Genomic DNA, 21962 nt, shown 5'->3' with positions numbered 1-21962 from the left:
CGCTGAGAGCAAGGTAGGATATTTGATAGATTTCATAAACATTGTAAGAGAAGAAAAAAAGTTAATAAAATTGAGTTTTTTCATTGTAGTTGAAATAAACAACTTTGAGCATTCATTCATTGACAAAATTTTTCCCAGGTTTAAATAGTTAATTATAAAATAAGTTTCTCAACTACTCAGTCTTGCCTCACCCGGTGTGTGCATATATATATATATATATATACAACACACACACTTGTATGCAGTGGTGATATTCGAAATATTTAACAAAGGGTTCGCTAGCAGAAAATTTTTCCCTAACAATCACAGACAAACAAAATGGAAGTTTTGGCTGGAATTAAATACAATACCTTTTCTTGTGATATATCTAATAATCAGTGACGTATTTGGAACGTAAGGGGCCCTGGGTGAAGACCAGGTAACAATAGTATATTAATGCTGTCGACCTTTTTTCTTTTTAGGCAGAGAAATTTTTCATCCCGAATGGCACTGCTGATAATAGACAGATGTCATCATCTCTCGAAATACAATATTCTTTTTATTTCGCTGTCCATAGCCCGACACGTGTTCCACAGCCATCTTGTATTATCTCACGCGCGTGAGATTGTGGGATCTCTCTTATGACTGGATCTAGTTTCAAGAACTCTCTTGAATCGATCGCGATTAAACCTCGTTTCGGTCGAGATTGAAACGGTCGAGAGAGATCGCACCATGGCATAGTCCCCGACCTTGCTCACAATGTAGATTGAAATGCTCGGTGCGAACGGGGTATAAGGCTCTAGTTTAGTAGTGTTAGAGTATAATACGTATATTTTAATATATTTTTTAAAAGAAACAAAACCACTGAGAAATGTTACGTGTGTTTAACAAGGTTCGGGAAACTGAAAATTTTACCAACGGGTTCGGCCGAACCTGTGCGAACCCGCTGAATATCACCATTGCTTGTACTGTATGTACAGATCTACAGCGATGTCAACAAATAAATATATCATTTTTAATGATGATTATTATAAATTACATAATTAAAGTACGAATGTATTTGTGCTGTATATGAATAAGGTTATTTAATATTTAAGCTTTTTTAAAAAAAAAAAAAAAAATTACAAACTATATCGCTTAGACACTATTTACGTGATTTTAACGTATTTGTATAAATAAAAATTGTATGTCCATAACATATGAATCAGATCAGTTATAAGAAAAAAGACAACAGGTTATTTGTAAGATAAATATTTAAATTAAAAAATGTTAAAAATATTTAAATTAAATGTTAAAAGTTAATTTTACAATTTACAAATAAATTTGTAAGAGGAAAAACATGTTCCATAATAAAAAATAAATCAGGATAAAAATAAGAAAACTATAAAATAAATGATGTAATTTTATAAACATCATCGCTATTTCTTTTTTTGTGTACCATCGTTTAAGCAACATTAAGTTTATAACTATATTACATTTACTTGGTTCATATAAAATATTACAAGCCTACATTAAAACACAAGATCTAAAAATCACTGAAATTAAGTTCAAAGCAGCTATTTTTATATACTGTGATTATAAATAAAATACAAATAAATTACTTTTTCTTATATAATAATGTTAAATATTGAAAAGCGTAATATTAACAAATAATAGATTTTGTATTGTAATTTAATCTAAAATGAATAGCCTTTCTTCAAAATACAAATGAAAACTTGAAATAATGATTTATTTACATATTTACTTTCTTATTGAAATATTAAACGGAATGAAAAAACTCTGTATATATAAATTATTATTTTATAAAATATTAAAGTCTAAGTAAATAATTTCTATATAAAGTGAAATACTCCTAAAAGACAACCCCTCATAAAGACCCCCTTTGTGTAGAGGGTCTCAAAGTAGGGTTTTACTGTGTGTACAAGAATTTTAAAATCATTTTATTCTAGTTCCATCTATAGCCTACCAATACAGGAAAATCTCGAAATTTAGAAAATGTATTCTATGATTATGTTTAATTCGTTAAGTAAGAACACTGCTTAAATGCCCAATAATAAGTTAAATGCTATTTAAATAAAAATTATTATATTTTTCAAGGGAAGAAAATACAAAAAATTGTATTCTTAATTTATAAAAAACTTCAATGAATCATTTGTGTGTGATTCACTGTAAAAATTTCATAACATTTAAATATACGTAAATTTTTGAATAACGAAAAACTCATTATATAATCACATCAAGATTGGCATTACAATAAAATATGATTTTGATAATTAAACAAATTTGCAAAATAGCTGAATTTGTATTATTTTAATTTCTGTACATTGTTTCTTTCATTTAAATGTATAAAATTTAATAATTAAATAACTTCATTATGCTACAAATTACACTAATTTCAATTACTTAATTACATTTATTAAATTAGTTACATTATTTTTAATTTTGAAATAATTTTCCTGGAAAATATGATAAAAATTTTTAAATGTTATCAATATTGCATTTAACAGATTAATTTACCTAATATGATAATAATAAAAAATTTAAATATTTTTTCACATATTAAAAAAGTTATCACAAAATTTATAATTAAAAGAAAATTGTTCATAGATTTTTCTCAAAATTTAGAAGTTTACTTTGCAAATTAATTTTACAGAGGAATAAAGACAGGCTACTTTACGAAATTTTTTCATATTTTTTTTAAAGTTCAGTCTATAATTTAAATAATAATAATTGTTTTTAGTTATTTATTAAAATAAATTCTTATGTATTTTATTTATCCTAAAATTTTTCAAAAATTTCTTCATAATAAAAATACACTATGGTTATATTTACTTATTTTGAAATAAATTTGTTTCAGATAAAAAGGGTCAATACTGCCAATATTTGATGTCTTTGATTCCTGATATATCAAAGTAAAAAAAGTAAATAGAAAATATCTATTTTAGATTAATCTTCTTTTAAAAATTTAAACTTTTTTTTTATACCACTGAAAAGCTCAGCAATTTTTTAATAAAACATAATGATTTATAGAATAAAAAATATACTGCTGTGTGTTACAACTATGTGTAAAAATAATTTTATGTTCAGAAATTTTCATATCAGTTCTTTGATCTTAGATTTTCTCTTATTTAACAAAGAATAAAATGGATTTTAAATATTTTAAAAATATGGCATAACTAGTTATAATTAAAAAAACATTAATTTTTAAAACAGAAATAAATTCAAAACTAAATATAGAAGAATTCATTTTACATCTGTTTAAGCTTAATTGAGCAACTAGAGCATTGTTTATACTCAAGTTTATATTCAGCATTTTCTCTAAATTTTAAATTAAATAATAATGTTTTTGAATAATTTTATTACAACAAAATTATATACGTACTATAGATCAGAGATGTTTACGTAAACAAATGCTATGCGTTCTTATGTTAATAAGTTAACTATTTTGATACCAATATTTGTGCAAAATATAAACCTATCAAATATTGTTTTTTAGATATTATAGTATAGTAGAAGTTCATTAATCTGCCATTCTGAAAAGTAGCCAATAATACAGAATTGTCCAAGAATAATCCAGCTTGCCAATATTCTGCAAATTGAAATTTGGACATGTGCAGATAAAAATTGAAGCAAAGGTAGAGTACAGCCATACATATTGCTACTTGTTGAGAGGTCAACTTTGAGATTGAGAATGATGTGATAAAGAAAAATTTTTCTTACATCACCTCATCTGTATTGGTTGAGTTGCTTTCACTGATGCTTTTGTACACTGTTTTTTATTATCTTGATGATGATGATGCAGCATTCCCAACAAATAAAAATACTTTGTGTTTATTGCTACAATTACCAAACAGGTTGGTTACATCTTTCAGGATTAGATCTGAAAGCATCACCTGATGGTTCACATGATTCAACAAAAATTCAATCTTCACTACATATGCAGAGTAGAATCTATAAAAGGGACTTCCCTCTACAGCAATGTTTGGAAGTTGTCTTCAATCATTCACAAAAGGTTTGAGAATCGAAAATAATCAAATTTTGTCAGGAAACAGTCTTATGAAGGCAGAAGAAAATATCAATGACACAATTCTAACTGATAAAACAGTTCTATCAACACCACCTCATGGCAAGATTACAGACTCCTATGCAATGTAATTTGGTAAACCATATGTAATCTATATTGTATCATACCAAACATTGCTTCATTAAAGCTAGCAAACAGAAAATGTGCACTTTTGTGAACTGTACATACTCAATATATGTCTGGAAAATAAATATTACAGTATAGGCACATAAATCATTATAAATGTTGATTTTGTGCAATGATAGAAGTGCAAAAAATCCAGAGGATTAAAAGTATAGCACAAAAGCATGGATTCCCTAAAGCCCTGGTCACACCATGCGATTTCCAGCCGAGCAGGCGATCGCAACACGCAAGTCATGCACGTCTTCTGGTGGTCACACATTTTCACTGGTGTTGCAACTTGGAAACACGTGACCCTATAATAAACCAATAAAATTACAGTAGCTTGTTTTTGAATACTTTTGTGAGTTTACCAACATTTTACATTCCACTTCAGATTATTTACAGAATTTTAGTCACTTTTCTTATTAAAATCACAAGCAGTTCTTTTTCTGGAATGAATAAAAGAAAAAAGGCAATAATTTTGTTAGAGCTGGCAAGAATAATATGAAGAGATAAATAAGAAAAAATGTTCATAATGGGTTAAAACTTGGCAAAATGAAAATCAACGGGCTAAACAATCTTGTTTTCACCAGCTGATGACTGAATTGAGGCTTTCAGATGCTGAAGGTTATAGGGAATATATCCGTATGGATACGAATACTTTCCAAAGTATTTTAAGGAGTATAACATCCATAATAGCTAAAGAAGATACATCTTTGAAGTTCTATTTCACCCGGAAAATGTCTTTTGTTGACACTTCATTATTTAGCCACTGGTAATAATAATAATATATTTTGTATTTAATTTATATTTTATGCAATCTTTAAGATTAAAATGGTCATATATAATTTAGGCAAAACGTTTTGTAGTTTGGTATACCAATTTAGAGTGGCCCATAATTCAATATCAGTCATTATCCCAGTTTTGGATGTTATTTATCAATCTTATAAAAGTGAATATTTGAGGGTAAGTGTTGTTTAGAGGAAAGCTTGAATGATTTAATTCATTTTTAATCAATATAAAATTGAATAAAATAAATGCTTATATTAAAGAAAAAATATATTATTAAAAGTAATCAAACTTTTTAAATAAATCTAACAATAACTTCTATAAATTCGGATTTGATTTATATCAAATATAGCATTTAAATGTACTGAAACTGAGTTAATACAAATGTTATAAATCAAGATATGATGACAAATATACAACACAAAGTATGACGTGGCACAGACATTATCTGATTGGATGCGCATTTGCAATCATCGTGAGTAGAACAAACTTTTTGTTTCTAGTTGTGGTTGCAGTTGCACCGGTTTTTGAAGGGGGTTTACTAGTTAACGGGAACAGCCATCGCAGTTGCAGTCGCCTGCATGGTTGGAAATCGCATGGTGTGACAAGGACTTAAGACTTCAATTTGCAACATAGTCTATAAAAAAGAGTAAAAACACAAAGCATTTCTCAAAGAGCATACTTTTATCACATCTCTCATAATATGATAGAATTTGAAAATTTACTACATGAAGATTTTAGTTGTTTTAAATATGTTCATAAATAATTATGAACATATTTAATTGATTTTTCAATTATTTTTATATTTGATAAAAATAATTCTCAACTTCATTTCTCTTCTAATATTACATTTACTATCTTCCCAATGTATTTGGGATATACAGTTGAACTTCCACAATAAATTGCCTCTGAAAGATTCACAGGAGAATTCAATATGAAGTATACAGAAAAAAAAATTCATTCAGTAGAAAATGCACTAAGTAAAAAGAAAACACAGTAAACTGTGCAATGATGTTTTATTCTCTACTAGTGTTCCTCATTTCCTGGTCTTTTGCTTGTCCTGGGATTCCAGGATAAAAGTGAACTGTTTCCCGAGATTGAATTAATTATTTTTAAGATATACAAAATATCATTAAATCAAATGATATAGTTATTTTTCATTTTTTAAATTAATTTAATACGTTCCACAACCTCCAAAATCATATTAATAATGTAGTGTAAGATATATATTAAAAATTACCTTTGAATTATGTAGAAATTTTCACAAATAGAAAAAATTTATTAAAGTTTGCTGGAAACTGCATACAACAACAACAACAAAATACTTTGAATTGAGTTGAAAATTAAAAAAAAAAAAAAAACTTAGATCAAACTTCTAACTTAAAAGGTAATTTTCATTTTTTAAATAAAACATAATATTAATAAAAATTTACAATAATATTTTGTAAGATTTTAAAAAGCAAAGATGGTCAATACTCCCATTACTAAATCTGATTCTTATTTCAGTAATGAAAAGTCCTGCTACCGAGAATGTTGTTTGATTCAATTGATATGAGTAGAATCGTGTTTAATGCATTTAAGAGAAGACAGGTGTTGTGTTTTTTCACCCATAGCCTGGAAGATTTCTACTTCATTTTTGAAATTGTAGTACTTCTTTTGCTCTCAAGTATTCTTGATTTGTAGTACTTCTATTGCTCTCAAGTATTCTTTTGCTCTCAAGTATTCTTGATAGATCCAGTGTGTCTACGCTGCAGTCAGCTTGGTTCCAAGCACTCACCTGGCATCCTTCTAACCAACATATGGCCATCACTGACACCAAGACAAATGGCTCTCATCTGAGAACACAACAGATCTCCACTCCACCCTCCAATGAGCTCTTGCTCAACACCACTGAAGTTGCAGATGGCAGTGATCTAGAGTTAGTGGAATGAATGCCACAGTGGATCTGACTCAGAGCTCTCCCTCAAGTAATTGATTTGTTACAGTTCACTGGGTCACTCTGGTGCCAACAGAAGCTCTAATTTCTGTTGCAGATGCAGTATGATGCACCACAGCCATGCAGCGAATACAGTGGTCTTCCCTCTCAGTAATGGCCTGTGTAAGGCTGGACCCAGGTCTTCTTGAGACAGCACCTTCCCATGAACACAGCTGCCAACAATGTGCCAAAATATGCACAGTGGATACATCCCTGCCAAGTCTTTCTGCAATAGCACAGAAAGAAAATCCACCTTCTCATAGTCCTATTACATGGCCTTGTTCAAACTCAGTAAGCTGCTGATACTGTCTTCATCTCCTTAAAGGATTTTTGACTCAAACCTTAACTGACAACATTCAATCCGGATGATAAATAAAGCTCAACAAGTTTATATTGCATATTTACAGCAAACACGATTTGCATGTTCATAGTGGCACTACTCGCACCACTCTTCTTTGTCTAGTGCAAAATTTGAATAGACATCATCTTTCAGATATGAAAACATGCCTACCGAGTTTTGTTTATCTAGCACAACTCTTTCTTGGTGTTGGGATTTCATTTTCCACCAGTGTAATGTGTAGTATAGTATGTAGAATCAGTAATGCTAATAATTTTCAAGAAGTCAGTTCATTTGATTACTTGATATAATGTTTTTTGAACTACAGTCGATTCCGCATAGGTCGACACCCCAAGGGGAAGTGGAAATGTGTCGAGTTATCCAATGTGTCGACTAAAGCGAAGTTGAAAAAAAAACCATAAAACTACAATTAATAAAATACAGTAGTGCTTTATACAGTAACATAGACTTACAAAACATTGTGTTCTCCATTTACAATTATTCTGTAGATGATAAACTGAAAAATTTGTTTAGTGTTGTTTGTTTTGAGCACTTAACTATCTCGACTTTCTTTTTCAACGAACATGAATGCTTTGAAAACATCATCTTTGCAATTGTCACTTGTTGGCAAGTAATGTCTAAGGATTCTTAATGCCTCTGGCATGAGAAAATGCAAAATTGGATTCTGGTATGATGTTGATGTAGATTGTATATTTTCTTTTTGTTTATCTGTTATTATTTTTATACATAAAAATACATAAAATGTTAAGGCATTTTTATTAATATGTATATATATATTAATAAATATTAATGTATTATTATATTAATAAATAATCGACTCCCCCTCCTGAAAAAAAATGAGTTTGCACCACACCTGTGGAATGAATTCATTTTTTCAGGAGGGGGTGTTGACTTATTGGAGTGTGGGACAGCAAAAGTATGTCGACTTATCCAGTGATGTTGAGTAAACCGGAGTTTTTTTAACATTAATGTCTATGTAAGTCAGCTGGGACCCCAGAAAACTGACTACTTAACCGAGGGTGTCGACTTATCGCGATTCGACTGTATTATATCTCATTGTTAGAATTAACTAACATTGTAAATCAAATGTAAAAAATAAAACAAGCAAAAGTTATTGCAACATCTTCACAAGTGGGGTTGCAATTTTTAATCATATTTTTTAATTTACTTAATTTAAAATATATCCTCTTAATCTCAAATTAGTAGTGTCTTGTCCCTGTATATCATACTTTTCCTGATAACAATAGTGTCATGCCAGTAATCTATGTATGTAACTCCATTCTGGGAAAAATTTTTAAATTGAAATTATGTGACTTCTGGTCTAGACAAGACATTCATATATAGTTGATCAGGGCTTCCTGCCCCTAAGCTTTCTGGTCTCAACTTTTATCTATCTAACACTGTTCTCAAGATTAAGGAAGGACAGACAGATGAATGACAGTGGAAATTTATAGGTCTACAATTTTTTCAAATTGCAACCCAATAAACAAATGCTACTACTACTATTTGAACAACAAAAACTTTAAAATTTCTAAACACTTAGATTTATGAATTATCTTACAATTGAACAATCAACATTTTTGGCATAGAATATAAAAATATGTCAAATGTAATTTTATATTAAAAATCTTATATTTGAATTATTTGTAATATTTAAAAATGACATTTATTAAACTTTAAAATATACATAAATTACTAAAATTAAACAATTAGACTAATGGCTTAACTAGTAATTAACAACTATATAAATATCAGCATGTATTTGTCTAACCTATATGTAAATAAATTTTTTCTGGCCTAAGCTGAATTCGCAAATACGCATTAAGTCATTACTAATGACATTTGTAAATTCTCATTAAACAATGCTATTACTACTAAACTATGCTATGAACTATGAATTAAACAATGCTACTCTGTCACTATAAAAGATATAAGTGTTTAAATATATTCACAAAACATGTTATTAAATAAAATTTCATTAATCTGCACTATTATTCTATTACAACAGCAGAAGTGTTTATTCATCATTTCAAGATGGAGAAGAAAACTTAGTACATGGTCAATGATGATCCATCAATTACCATTTTTGTCAATTTACATTATAATTTTAAACTTATTATATTTTGATAATCAATAATCATAAGTTTTAATTTAATTGAGGAATAATTACATAAATAAATACATACTAAGAAAGCACACACTATTCTAGTAGATGTTCCATCAACCTTAAAATTTTTCTGCAGTGGCAATTTCTAATCTATCACAAAATGTTCATGTTAATTATCATTATCTAAAATAATTGGATTTATGTGGTACATTCAAAAAGTTCTGGATTGGGACTGTATTGCCAAATTTATTGATACGAAAACATTTCAAACATAGCCACCTTTAAAATGCTGTCCATCCACATTCTACAAGTGCTTGTACAACTATTGAAAACATTTCTGGAACCCTTTTTTAGTTCTGACCTGTTCCATAACATCTCTTGAGGCATTTTTATTACAGAAATGTTGCCCCTTACAGTGCCTTCCTCTTTAAAAGTAAAAATCACAAGGCGCAAGGTCAGGCAAATAGGAAGAATGTGGAAGCAATGATGTGTCCGTTTTAGCCTGATAATTTTGAACAAAAAGTGAACAGTTACCTTTAAAAGATTCACCGGAGCATTGTTATAAACTTATTCAAAAACCTTATCTATGGACATTTTTGAAATTATCCACAGAAAATATTTTCAGTTCATTAATAGAGCAGTACACGCACTACAGCATGATGCCTGTTGGCTGATATCAATTACATAGTCATTAGTTCAACCAATTTTAACATTTAGCAATACAAAAATAAATTTGTTTTATTCATCTGGCTTACAGAAATTTGTTTTATGAAGCTGTTTTTACAAATACAATAAAGCTATTATTTTATATTTTAAAAAAATGATTTAATATTTGTTAGACAGCTATTTTTAGAAACAAGTGTATTTTTAACATCCCACAAAAGTTTCATTGAAAGGAGAAATTTATAATATAGAACCTCAGAATATGGAGGTTCAAAAGTATTAGATATGATATTAGAATAACTTCAATAATTAAATAGACAGATTTAACTTTTAATATTAGTAACAAATAAAAATAGGAATTATTCTCATTTTTTCTTAACTATAAAATAATATACTTGCAATCTAGTTTGAAAAGTATTATAGACTTGACCAATAAGACTGTGCAGTTTAAGGTGTAAATTAAAGAAAACTTTTTCAGAAAAAGCAATAACTATTTAGTAATGTAGAGGCTATTTTGATTTACAACCTTTTGCCATCTTTTGGGTAGCTCCATAATTCCTTGCTCAAAGAACTTCCTGTCTTTCTTGGGGAAAAAAAAAACTGTTCCAAATGCTATTTGTTACCTTCCTAGGAAACAAAGCATAGTCCATTTAAAAAATTTCGAAGATAACAATACAAGTGAAAATCAGAGGGGGCAATATCTGCTGAATAAGGAGGATGTGGCAAGACCTCCCAGCCCAGCTCCTATATTTTTGTCGTGTTTGCAAACTTGAGGTCTGGTGTTGTGATGGAAGATGATGTCTTGGTTTACCAATTTTGAATGCTTCTTGTGGATAGCTACAGTCAATTTGTCCAGTTGGCCACAGTACACATCTGAAATGAATGTTCTGTTCTTCAGAAGCAGCTTATAGAACACCTTTCCAGTCCCACCAAACTGAGAGCATGAGCTTGTTTTGGTGAAGTCCTGCCTTTGAAGTGGTTTGTGGTAGTTTTCATGCAGTCCTCCAAGATCATTTATACTCAGTGTTGTAAATCATTAATCCATTTTTCATTGCTTGCTATCATCTGCTTCAGAAATGGAGCTTTTTTCCTCATATTTTCTTAGTGGAATGTTAATGGAAATGCATTCTAGGAGATTTGATTCAGTAAATTCAAACAGAACCAAAACATTAAGTTTGCTGACACAGCCAAGTTGATGTAAATAGCTTTTGATGATCAATTTCAATATTTGGAGAATGCCTGTAATCTCCCATGTCATGTAGTGTGGACTGGCATTAATTAGCTCCTTCATTTTGTTGGTATTAATCTCTTGTGGCTCGGGCCATCGGTGGCTGAGTGGATAAAACTGTTGAATGATGGTAGCGGCTGTAGGTTTGTGCCTTGCCTACAGGCTAGCCACAAAGTTTTCTGGGTTTTATTCACATTAGTAACACCTAAATAGAAAAAGTTCCACATAAAAGACCTCCTAGAGGCATTCCCCTCCTCAGCAGATCACCCATGTGTCATGTTGCTATAATCAAATAAAACCAAACTTTTGTGGGTGGCCTGAATATGGTTTGTCTTGGACAGAAAATTCACCAAAACAAAATCTCACAAACCATTTATGACAACCATGTTCTTTAAAGACCTCGCCATATACAACACACATCTTTTTATAGGCTTGCTCCATGTTTTTGCCTTTTTTAAAATAAATAAAAAAAAACATAACAATACTGCTAATTTTGCTTAACCATCTTTCAACTGATGTCAAAGACAAAATACAACCACATCTTCAACATTTTTTTTTCTTTAATGAACATTCAAATATCAATTTTAAATGGTTATATGCTTTCAAAATTTAAACTAAAGTTTGTTGCTTTTCATACAAAATCTGATCAAAAAAAGACTGAACTTTTATCATACAAACTTTATTACCAACTTGATTGCAATATTATACATGTTTGTCCCCTTCAGAGTACTCCCCCTGCTTGCAATGCACTGTTCCCATTGTTTTTGTCACTATTGGAATGCTTTGTGGAACTTGTTTTGTGAGATGGCATTTATCTGTCTCTGCAAATTTCGTTAAATCTCCCTAAAAGTATGCAAGGATTAAGTCTATAGAGTACGAGGGGGGAAAAGGATGGCCATATTGTTAGCACCAAAGCTTGGCTGACAAGCAGAGAATGTGACGTGTGACATGACATGTTATGATGCAACACCTAGCTCGTTTTCCCACAGCTCGGGCCTCTTCTGGCACACATCTTCCCTCAAATGCTCATCTTCCTTAAAACTTCTTTGTAGAACTTATTAACAGTCAGACCTTGTGGCACAACTTCATGGTGAACTACTACTCAATAATTAAAAAAAAAAAAAAATCATCATCCTGATCTTGAATCTTCCTCAATTAATGTTCTGTCAGATTTTAAATGCTTAAATCATACATGACACTGCAAATGGCTCATACAGTCCTCCTCATAAGCCTGCTGAAGCAAAACCCACATTTCAGTAAAAGTTTTGCTGGTCTTAAAGCAAAATTTTACCCAAACATGTTACTCCTTAAATTCTTTCATCTTCACTTTGCAGAGTGGTGACTGCATGCATTCACTTCAACAGCTCTAGATCTCCAACCAATCAGAGTACTATAGTGTGCAAGTGATGTGTGATGTGGCCCCACTTGCCACAGTTCAATTGGTGCAATGGTTCGTGCACTGTGATAACAGTCTGCTCTTTTTTTGAACAGACCTCATAATGTTTACAACCATCTATCACCAAAAACAACACAGACTTATTGGCCAACTCTATAATGAAATAAATATGAATATAGTACATACCAGAATTTGGTTCTCCTGGTTTCATATTTGGACGGTCAGAAGGATTCCCATCTTCTGCTTTTACTAATATTACATATGCTTGTTTCTCTTCTCTATCAAATTCCATTCTTGTAAATATTTCTCCAGTCTCTTTGTCAATTCTGAAGTATTTATTACCACCATCTTTTGGTTCAATTCCGTAATAAACCTTGAAATAATAACAAAAATTATTCTTTTAAATTATAAGTACAAATTACAAAATAATTAAAAATAAAACAAAGTGGATGTATTTTTCAAATGAGAAACAATTATTTCATGTTAAACTTCCTGTAATATTCAGTAATGTCTCTGTAGTCTGTCACACGCTAGTTTGATACAGCCAGTAATCCTACACTCCACAAAACGGTGCACATGAAGTTTTCGTGCTACCACTTGTTAATGTATAACAAAGAGAGAGACTGATGTATGTGTATACCATAAGTCGCTAGTTGTTTGTTGCATGTGTGCTCAGCAAATCAGTCACAATCATGATTAATATGATAAACTAATCTGTGAACAAAGTGCGTTTTTTTTTAATTGTACAGTATGTACAAAATTCAGTAATTCAAAATTCACCAGTCCAATATATAACAGATTAAAAAGTTTATACAGTAGTCCCTGTAAACTGTAAGTTTATTTATCTTCCTAAAAAAATTATTAAAAAATTTAAAATCAGCTAAATTATAGCTATTTTAATTTAAGAACTTTTTAAATTAAAAAAAATAAAATTTGGCTGAAAGTTATGATGCAATATTAGAAACATTTTGGGAATGATATATAGATCACTTTCTTCCGTTTACAATCTTACAGTTTACATGTTAATGAGAAACAACAATAATTTTTTTAATTTTTAAGGTTATTATTTTCACACACAACATTCATCTATCAAAAAGTTTATTTGAGCAAATTTGAGTATGTTCATAACTATTTTTTAGAAAGTTTTATTTAAATAAATGAGCAAAAGTTTATATTTAAACAAATCATTTCCATGCATTTATATAGAATATTCTTTAATTCCATATGTTTAGTTGTTTTATGGAAGCACCATCTTAATTTAGTGTCATAGCCAGGAAAACTTAGTTTCTCCAGGGAGGAACTTTTCACAATTACCTTTTCCCTTCAATTATTTTGTTTTATTACATATTTTATATATCTTTTCTTTAAATATTTTAAAACTTTTACTAAAATATTTTATAATAAATAGCATACCTTGTTATTTGGATATGTTCCATCTTTATCAACTGCCTGAATCTGTGTGACTTTAGTGCCAGGTGGCATGCCTTCTAAAACAGTTTCTTGTTCTTGTTCAATAAAGAGAGGTATTTCATCATTTACATCCTCTAATACAATATATACAGTTGCTTCAGAAGCTAACTGTCTTGCACCATTATTCTATAAATACAGGTAAAAAAATATAAATTATAAAAAAAAATATCAGTTTATGCACTTATTTGATAGAAAAAAATGCATAATCATATTAATGAAACTATAATGTAAATTATTATACTGATATTCTTAATGAAAAAATTTTACATCAAACTTAAAATTTATCATTTACATTTATTTAATACAGTCAAACCTGTTTTTATGCGGGGGATAGGGACCGCATTAAAAAAAACGCATTAAAAAAATCTCACGAAACTTCACGAATGGCTGTAAATAATAGTTTTCGCAACACAATTAAAAAAATAATTTTTTTATGCGGTCAACAGGGACCGCATAAAAAAAGTCTCACATAGAAAATAACTCAAAACCGTACGAAATAGAATTTATTGACAACAGATGTCAGCACTTGACTGCATCGTCTGGTCTATCGTCTGTTTTACATATTTTTGTCCAGGTGGTGTTTTGTTGACTTAAAAAGTAAATTATTTCATTTTTCGCATATTCATGCAATAATATTACTATAATAAGTGCATTTATGCTATAATAAGTTTATTTAGCTATAATAAGTCAACGTGAGACATGACGAATCGCACGAGACTAGTCGCCAACTATACCGCACAAATTAAAAATTTGCATTAAAAAAATCGCACAAATAAAAATCGCACATAAAAAGAGCGCATAAAAACAGGTTTGACTGTATTCTTAACTCTAAAAAAATATTAAAGTTTAGTTTTTGTACAAAATGAATATTAAAAAACAAAATGTAAAGCTTTAATAAAAATTTCACTGCATATATTCATATCTATTTAATTGCCAATACAGTATAACCTCCAAATAGTGGACATTACTAGAATTTCTTGGTTCTAATAGTGGACACTACTAGAACCAAGAAATTTGTCTGCTGTTTGGAGGTACATGCTGGTGGCTATATTGTATTTTAATATGGTCATCATATAGTGAAGAATATGATGCATTATGAAAATATCAAATTTGCATTAAAAATGTAAATATGCCAAAAAGTATAAGTAGGATATATAATTAAACTAAGGAAATAAATACCATAGGCTAAATGTTAAAACATAAAATTATAAGTTTCATGCACAAATAAGTTTACCATACATAAATTGATAGTTAAAAACACAGACATTACTCCATAGCACATCAGGACAACAGTATAGAAAATGAATGGTAAACAAGAAAAGTTTATGATTTCTTGGTCATTTCAACAATAACAGAAGTTTAATAACAACATTAACATGTATGAAGATAAGTGGCAATTGACAACTTAAGCAGATTAGTCTTCTCTAACAGATAAAGAGTATTGTTCAGCTTTTTACAACCTGCCCCCTCACCTATTCCTATTTTCAGTTGGTCTTTATTCCATGCCTGTGGTCAAAATTCATCATCTGAAAGAGTATTTGAACCTATTCTTTTTGTTTTAAAATATTTCATACATAATTGTTTTGGAATATTGAAGATGGGATGTGTTTTCGAAAGATTGGTTATGGATGACAGCATCCACTATTTAGAGTGTCTGCTAATTAGAGGTAAATATAATAAATGTCTATTTGAAGGGTCTGGGGATTGTAAAAATATCTGTTAAGTAGAGATGTCTACTATTCAAATGCTATTAATGGAGATTTCTCTGTATCATAATTTCTAAGTAGATGAAATATTATATACACTGTGTCATATACACAGTGTATATAATATTTAATCAATCAGTCTAGACATTCTTTACTCAACTTATGTCTGAAGCATATTAAGAAGCAAGTGACACAGGTAGCACAGAGCAAAATAGCATAGGTTTTTGTATTCAATGCTTTTTAGTAGCTGCATGCAAACTGAGATCTAGATTCTTGTGTATGTATCTGATTCAAAAGTACTTCCATAATAATTTACTTGCTCCACAACATTCAGAATTCTGCAAACATCACAAAACTGTCTGCCAATGTGCATATAAACCTGCTTTGCTGTCATGTGGCAAGCAGTTGTTTACTACACTATGCATGTGTTATGCATTGTGTTTGCATCTCAATGTGCACTTTAACTGAAAGTGAAACAGACAGCGCACGTTTTCACCTGCATTCAATTAATCTAAAACATTAAAATGTATACAATGTTAGAAATGAATAATATTAAGTTAGATATTTATTTCAAAATTATAAATCAAACTTTAAAAATAAACATTATACACCAGTGGTTCCCAAAGTGAGTGCTACTGTCCTCCCTGTGGGTGGTGAGTAGAAGCAAGTGGGTGGCAGGGGGAACTGGAGGCAGAGTACTGAACAATGACCATAGGCAAAGGTTGGGGTCACTGACAGCCTTTCCCTTTCCTCTGTTAAAATCGAAAAAAAGAAATATTGAGTTTAATAGTTTCCAAATGTTTTGTAACAACCCAAAGAGTGTAGTTCATAGAAAAGTTTCCCTAAGAATATTTCCAAGCCTTTATCGCACAAGGAAAAATGGGTTAGGAGCATTGGATATAACTTTATAGAACCAAGGAAAAGTTCATAAAAGTTTGGGATGTTATACACTGTTCTAAAATGTTTTAAAAATTTTGTATGAATGCAAATATACAATTTCCTTAAATTTGACATTTGTAATAATAATTATTTGTATTGTAAATTTGCAATTATTTGTATTAATAATACATATAAAATAATGAATGAAAATATATCATTATCAATTATACATTATCAATGTAATTCATTAAAACAACTTATTTACCTCTACTCTGACTGTTAAATTATATTGCTGTATTCTTTCATAATCCAATGGATAATTTACAAAAATATCAGCCCAAGTATTTCCATTTTCTGATCTTTCTTTTAAATAAAAAGTATCTCTCTTGTTTGTCTGCTCTGTTCCACCTTTCATTAGAGAGTAAAACACAGTAGGACTATCTGGGATCCCTGATCTAAAATAAAAAGAAAATAAATTATTAATAATTTTTAATTTCAAAATCAATACAAACAAATTTTTAAGTTTCATAATTAAAAAAATATGCACAATTTAAGTTTTCAATAAACACATGCAAAACGCCTACACCAGCATATTTCAATTAACACATTTTTACTATGTTTTCATTAGTGTTTCTCATATCCTGGTCTTTTGCTTGTCTCTAATATGAGAAAAATAGAAAAAATTTCTCTCATATTAGAAAAATAGAAAAAATTTGGTCTTATAATTTTGTCACTATATTTTTCATTTGTCTATTTCTTACATTATTATATAAATAAATAAATAATTTGTTTGTGTAATTTTATTATGTTACAAGAAATTAACTTTTTGTAACAAAACCAATTGTGTTATGCAGGCTGTCTGCTAGCCACCAAAATGTAAGGAGTCTTAAAATTTTGTCATAATACATACAACTTCTTTCAGGAATTGCAAAATTTTCTTCAATTAATCTTGTATGAATTCTATTAATGCATTTTTTTACTTTAAAGAAATTTTAAAAAGAAATGGTCTTTCAATTTAGCTTCTAAAGACTTAAGATAACTGCAAAAGAACAGCATTTTTATGTTTTTCCAGATAAGTAATGATTATAATTATTGTGTATGATCTGACATTTTTGTGATAAAGTATCTAATTTATCTGCCACTATTTTTAGGATTGTTTCAGATGAACTGCTTTGCATAATCAACATAAGTTAATCAATATAGCGATCATGGATTATAGTGATTCATCCAGTTTTGAATCATTTCTGCTACTTCATTTATGTTTATAAATGTATATGTTGAAAATATTAAAAATAAAGGCTTCCATGACTGTTTTAAATACATCATCATCATTTACAATAACAAAAAATAAATGAATAAATAAAGGTTACAAAACCATCTTGCTAAGAGTTAAGTAATAAACATATCTGTTTAAAATTTAATTATTTAAATTTTACTGAAAATCAGTTTACTTGAATAGAAAAGTAAATTTAACAATTATTTACCTTGCTCTAATTGAAGTAACTTTGCTTCCAACTTCTAAATTTTCTTTGATTGGAATTGGTCCATAGACTGGCTGATCCCAAACAGGGGGATTATTTGCTCTATCTACAACTTGCATAATCACATCTACAGTTGCTCTATGTTGAGGAATACCTTTATCTAATGCAATAGCTCTTAAATGATATTGACCTCTCTGAAATATTATAAGAAAGTAAGAATTAAATATTTGTGAAACTATTTTTGAAATTAAAAATTAAATATTTTAAGAAATTAAAACAAGAAGTAATGAAAATAACCGTAAATATATTATGAATGCAACAAACATAACAGATTAAAATTTCCTCTGCAGATAGTAACTATTATTTATTTAAATAATTTGAAATACTTGAATAATACAATAATTTGATTAAACTATCATCATTTATTAAAATTATTATAAATTTAAATACATCAAATAGCAATACACTTTTACAAAAATTAAAGAAAATCTATTTTGGATGTTTAAATTTAGAAAAATATCATTTGTGTGTTCAACAAATTCTACATAATGCCAAAGCCAGCTTTAAAAAATATTTAAAGCATTTCTTTGTTATTTAAATTTCAATTTAAAATTCATTTAAATTTTTATGAAAGTAACAAAAAACTCCTGAATAAAATAAAGAGTTTATTTAATGGACTTTAATTATTACATTTATTTATTTTTAAATTCATTAGCTAATTTAGAAAAAATTCAAAGCAATGAAATTGGTAAAAAGTGTCGAATATATTTTATGCAGATTACATTCTGTTAATTTTATGTACAGTACAGTAAAACCTGTTCAAAATGGAACCTTAATAAAGTGAAAACATGTCTAAATGAGAAGAATTCTTCAAAACAGTGAAGTTCTGTGTTAAAAAACTGTTCAAAACAGAAACCTGCCAAATGAGAAAAAAATGTATATATAAAGTACAAAGAAAGTCCAGTTTTCATGAGTTTTGTTGTAATTTATGAAATGTTCATAATAGCTATCAAAAATTTGTAATGAAAAGGAATGTCAACAAAAAAAAAGGGAGGGGGGGTCCTAAAAGTTACTTTAAATTAATAACTATCTACTAGAATAATTTTATGAAAATAAAATAACTTAAAGGTAATTTGATTTGCTTGAATTTGTTAACATTCTATTTGTTATGCCTACAATTCTATGCGCAGTAAACTAGAACTTTTCTATAATAAGTTTCAAAATGCCTTTCTCTCTTTTTTCTAGCAATTGCTTTAATTAATTCAAAAGAACCTTTCGATTTAATCAAGGAAATTGCTAGAATGTCATGTGACTTTAGATAATTTATAAAGAAAATTTGTAATTTATTTCTTCACATATCTGCAATAATTATCCATTTGATGTTTATTTTGATATTTATTTTTGCTTTTCACTAGGTTTGTTAAGTTTAACGTATAATTGTAATCTCGTTTTCTGTATTATTTAAATTATAAGTTTAAGAATTCCAAGTGTCGTAATACTGTGATGTCATAGGAATGCGAGCGAAGCTCGAAGTGTTAAATTTTATGTTTGAAGTTATGTTTATTTTTACTTCACACTAGGTTTGTTAAATTTAATATATAATTGTAATTTTGTCTATTTCTGTATTTATTTATTTAATTTATTCCAATTTTTTGTAAAATCATGACATCATAAGAACATGAGCGAATCTCAAGTTTCAAATTCATGTCCTAATTTATGTTCAAATTTATATTCCAATGTTCCAATTATGCTTAACCTGAAGGCCATTTAGAATAGCTGAAAACATTAGTTCTTTTGATTTGATTAAAGAAATTGCTAGAAAAGAGAGAAAAAGGTGTTTTGAAACTTATTGATATGCCTATTTAATCTTACATGTTGAAATGTAAAAAACAAAGTTAATATTTTCAACCATCCATACAAGTGATATACCTGTAGTTATTTTTCATTATATATCTCAAGTTACGTCATTTCGAGTTACGTCGTTCTCGATTATACGTCGTTTGTCAAAAAAGTACATGGAAAAATAAAAATCAAGTTTAAGTCATTTTATTCGACTTTACATCCGTCCGCCACAAATATTGAAGTCATAATATCACTAGAAAAGTGTTAAAAGCACATAAAATCACATTAAAATATGTACATTTACAGTAAATGTTAATATAATCATAAATCCTAGAGAACGGAACATGAAAATATCTGTTTCTGTGTTGTCGTCTTATTTAGCAGTCTTTAAGTGCTCATTATTGGCATTTTCTACTGTAGTTTCGACTTACGTCATAACTACACAAGTAAATTCGACTTATGTCACCTCTACTGGAACCAATTACTGACGTAAGGCGAGGTATACCTGTATACAAATTTTTAGTTTTCTTATATACAATACATTGACATCTAGTTGTTATATCACGATAAAAGAACACTAATAATATCCATATTACATGTTTACTTACAATATGACAACATTTCATGTAAACATGAAATAAAAAAATTGTGAAGGTTTAAAATTTTAAATATGTAATATGTTAACAATTTAATAAGCTTAATTCAATTTGCCATCATCATGATTGAACAATCTTATATCAAACTAGCTGAAACACCTAAACTTGCCTGGAGAATTGTAATGAAAACACTGTAATTGGATAAAATTTTGTTTGGGCTAATTAATAGCATGTAATGAATGTACAATACATATAAATTATTTGTTTAGGAGGTTATCACTGGATATAAGTCTAAATATTCATCAATGTATTTAATTCATCATTTAATTAATTTAAACTGAACTCATTCTTAGTCTCTAACTAAACAAAACAGAACTTTCAAAATAAAAGATAAATGAACTAGACATTGTTTTTTTTAATCTGATAAATTACTTCATAAAGTTGACCTCTTGCAACAAGCAGTGGAATGTCTATAGACAAAACTAAAGTTCTATGGCCAAAACTGCCAAAACTAAAATATGGATTCATTTGAAAAAGAATTCAAATCAAAATAGTAGCATTAATATTTTTATATTCTTTATATTTTGTATTTTATTAGCAGTGTACTGACTGCATCAGTTGGTATAAAGCGAAAATAATATATTTTTAATATACAGTACATTTAAAATATATTTATAAAAGAAATAAATATTTTTTTCACAGCTTACTAGATTTGAAAGTGTTATAATTAAATTAATAACTAACAGCCAATTTTCAACATTATTTATGAAGTAAATATTTATTTTAGAGCTTGACAAGAGTAAAGCAAATTTTACTCTAGTCAAGAATGTCAAAGAAATTTTACTCTTATCTTTGGCAAATCTTACTGCCAAATAAAAATCACACTCTTATTTCAAATAAAAACTCAAAACTCTCTTATTGCTGATGTTTTTTTCCTATTTTTCAATTTTTATTTGATCTAATCAACAGTTCTTTTTATATTTATTTACTCTTTTTAAAAGAAAGTACTAATGATTACATCAAATTAAAAACTAGAAAATAAATAAAAAATACTAGAAAAAAAAAAGTATTTTTACAGTTTACATAGGTTGGATTTTCATTAGAAATATGGCAATTATTATATTATACGCATGCATATTTTTTCAATCTAATATGTAAAAAAGCACAGTTAGTTCTTTATACATTTCAACACAGTTTGAGCTAATGCAATGAAACTACCCTCCCATCTCCCTCCCATGCAGGTACTATCCTCCCACCCAGGAGAGCAATGACTAATTTTGATCAAACTAACTTCAACCTTCTGGCTG

At 28.8% G+C, this 21962-nt stretch overlaps 1 protein-coding gene across 4 annotated transcripts in view; it reads right to left on the bottom strand.

Moving 5' to 3' along the window:
• The window catches only part of LOC136988209 (neural-cadherin-like), a 173265-nt gene that overhangs the window by 70296 nt on the left and 81007 nt on the right, over positions 1–21962 (bottom strand). For all 4 annotated transcript variants that reach the window (XM_067286049.1, XM_067286047.1, XM_067286048.1 and 1 more), the window contains exons 11-14: positions 18221–18411; positions 17002–17191; positions 14095–14277; positions 12868–13054 (exon numbers count right to left, since the gene is read on the bottom strand). In XM_067286049.1, the coding sequence (XP_067142150.1) occupies positions 12868–13054; positions 14095–14277; positions 17002–17191; positions 18221–18411 (751 nt within the window). The remainder of the gene's footprint in view (positions 1–12867; positions 13055–14094; positions 14278–17001; positions 17192–18220; positions 18412–21962) is intronic.

The sequence above is a fragment of the Centruroides vittatus genome, unplaced genomic scaffold (assembly GCF_030686945.1).
Source record: "Centruroides vittatus isolate TY-2023 unplaced genomic scaffold, ASM3068694v2 scaffold_324, whole genome shotgun sequence".
Lineage (NCBI taxonomy): Eukaryota > Metazoa > Arthropoda > Arachnida > Scorpiones > Buthidae > Centruroides > Centruroides vittatus.
The sequence above is the reverse complement of the archived record's forward strand: the minus strand, read 5'-3'. Positions and strand labels throughout refer to the sequence as shown.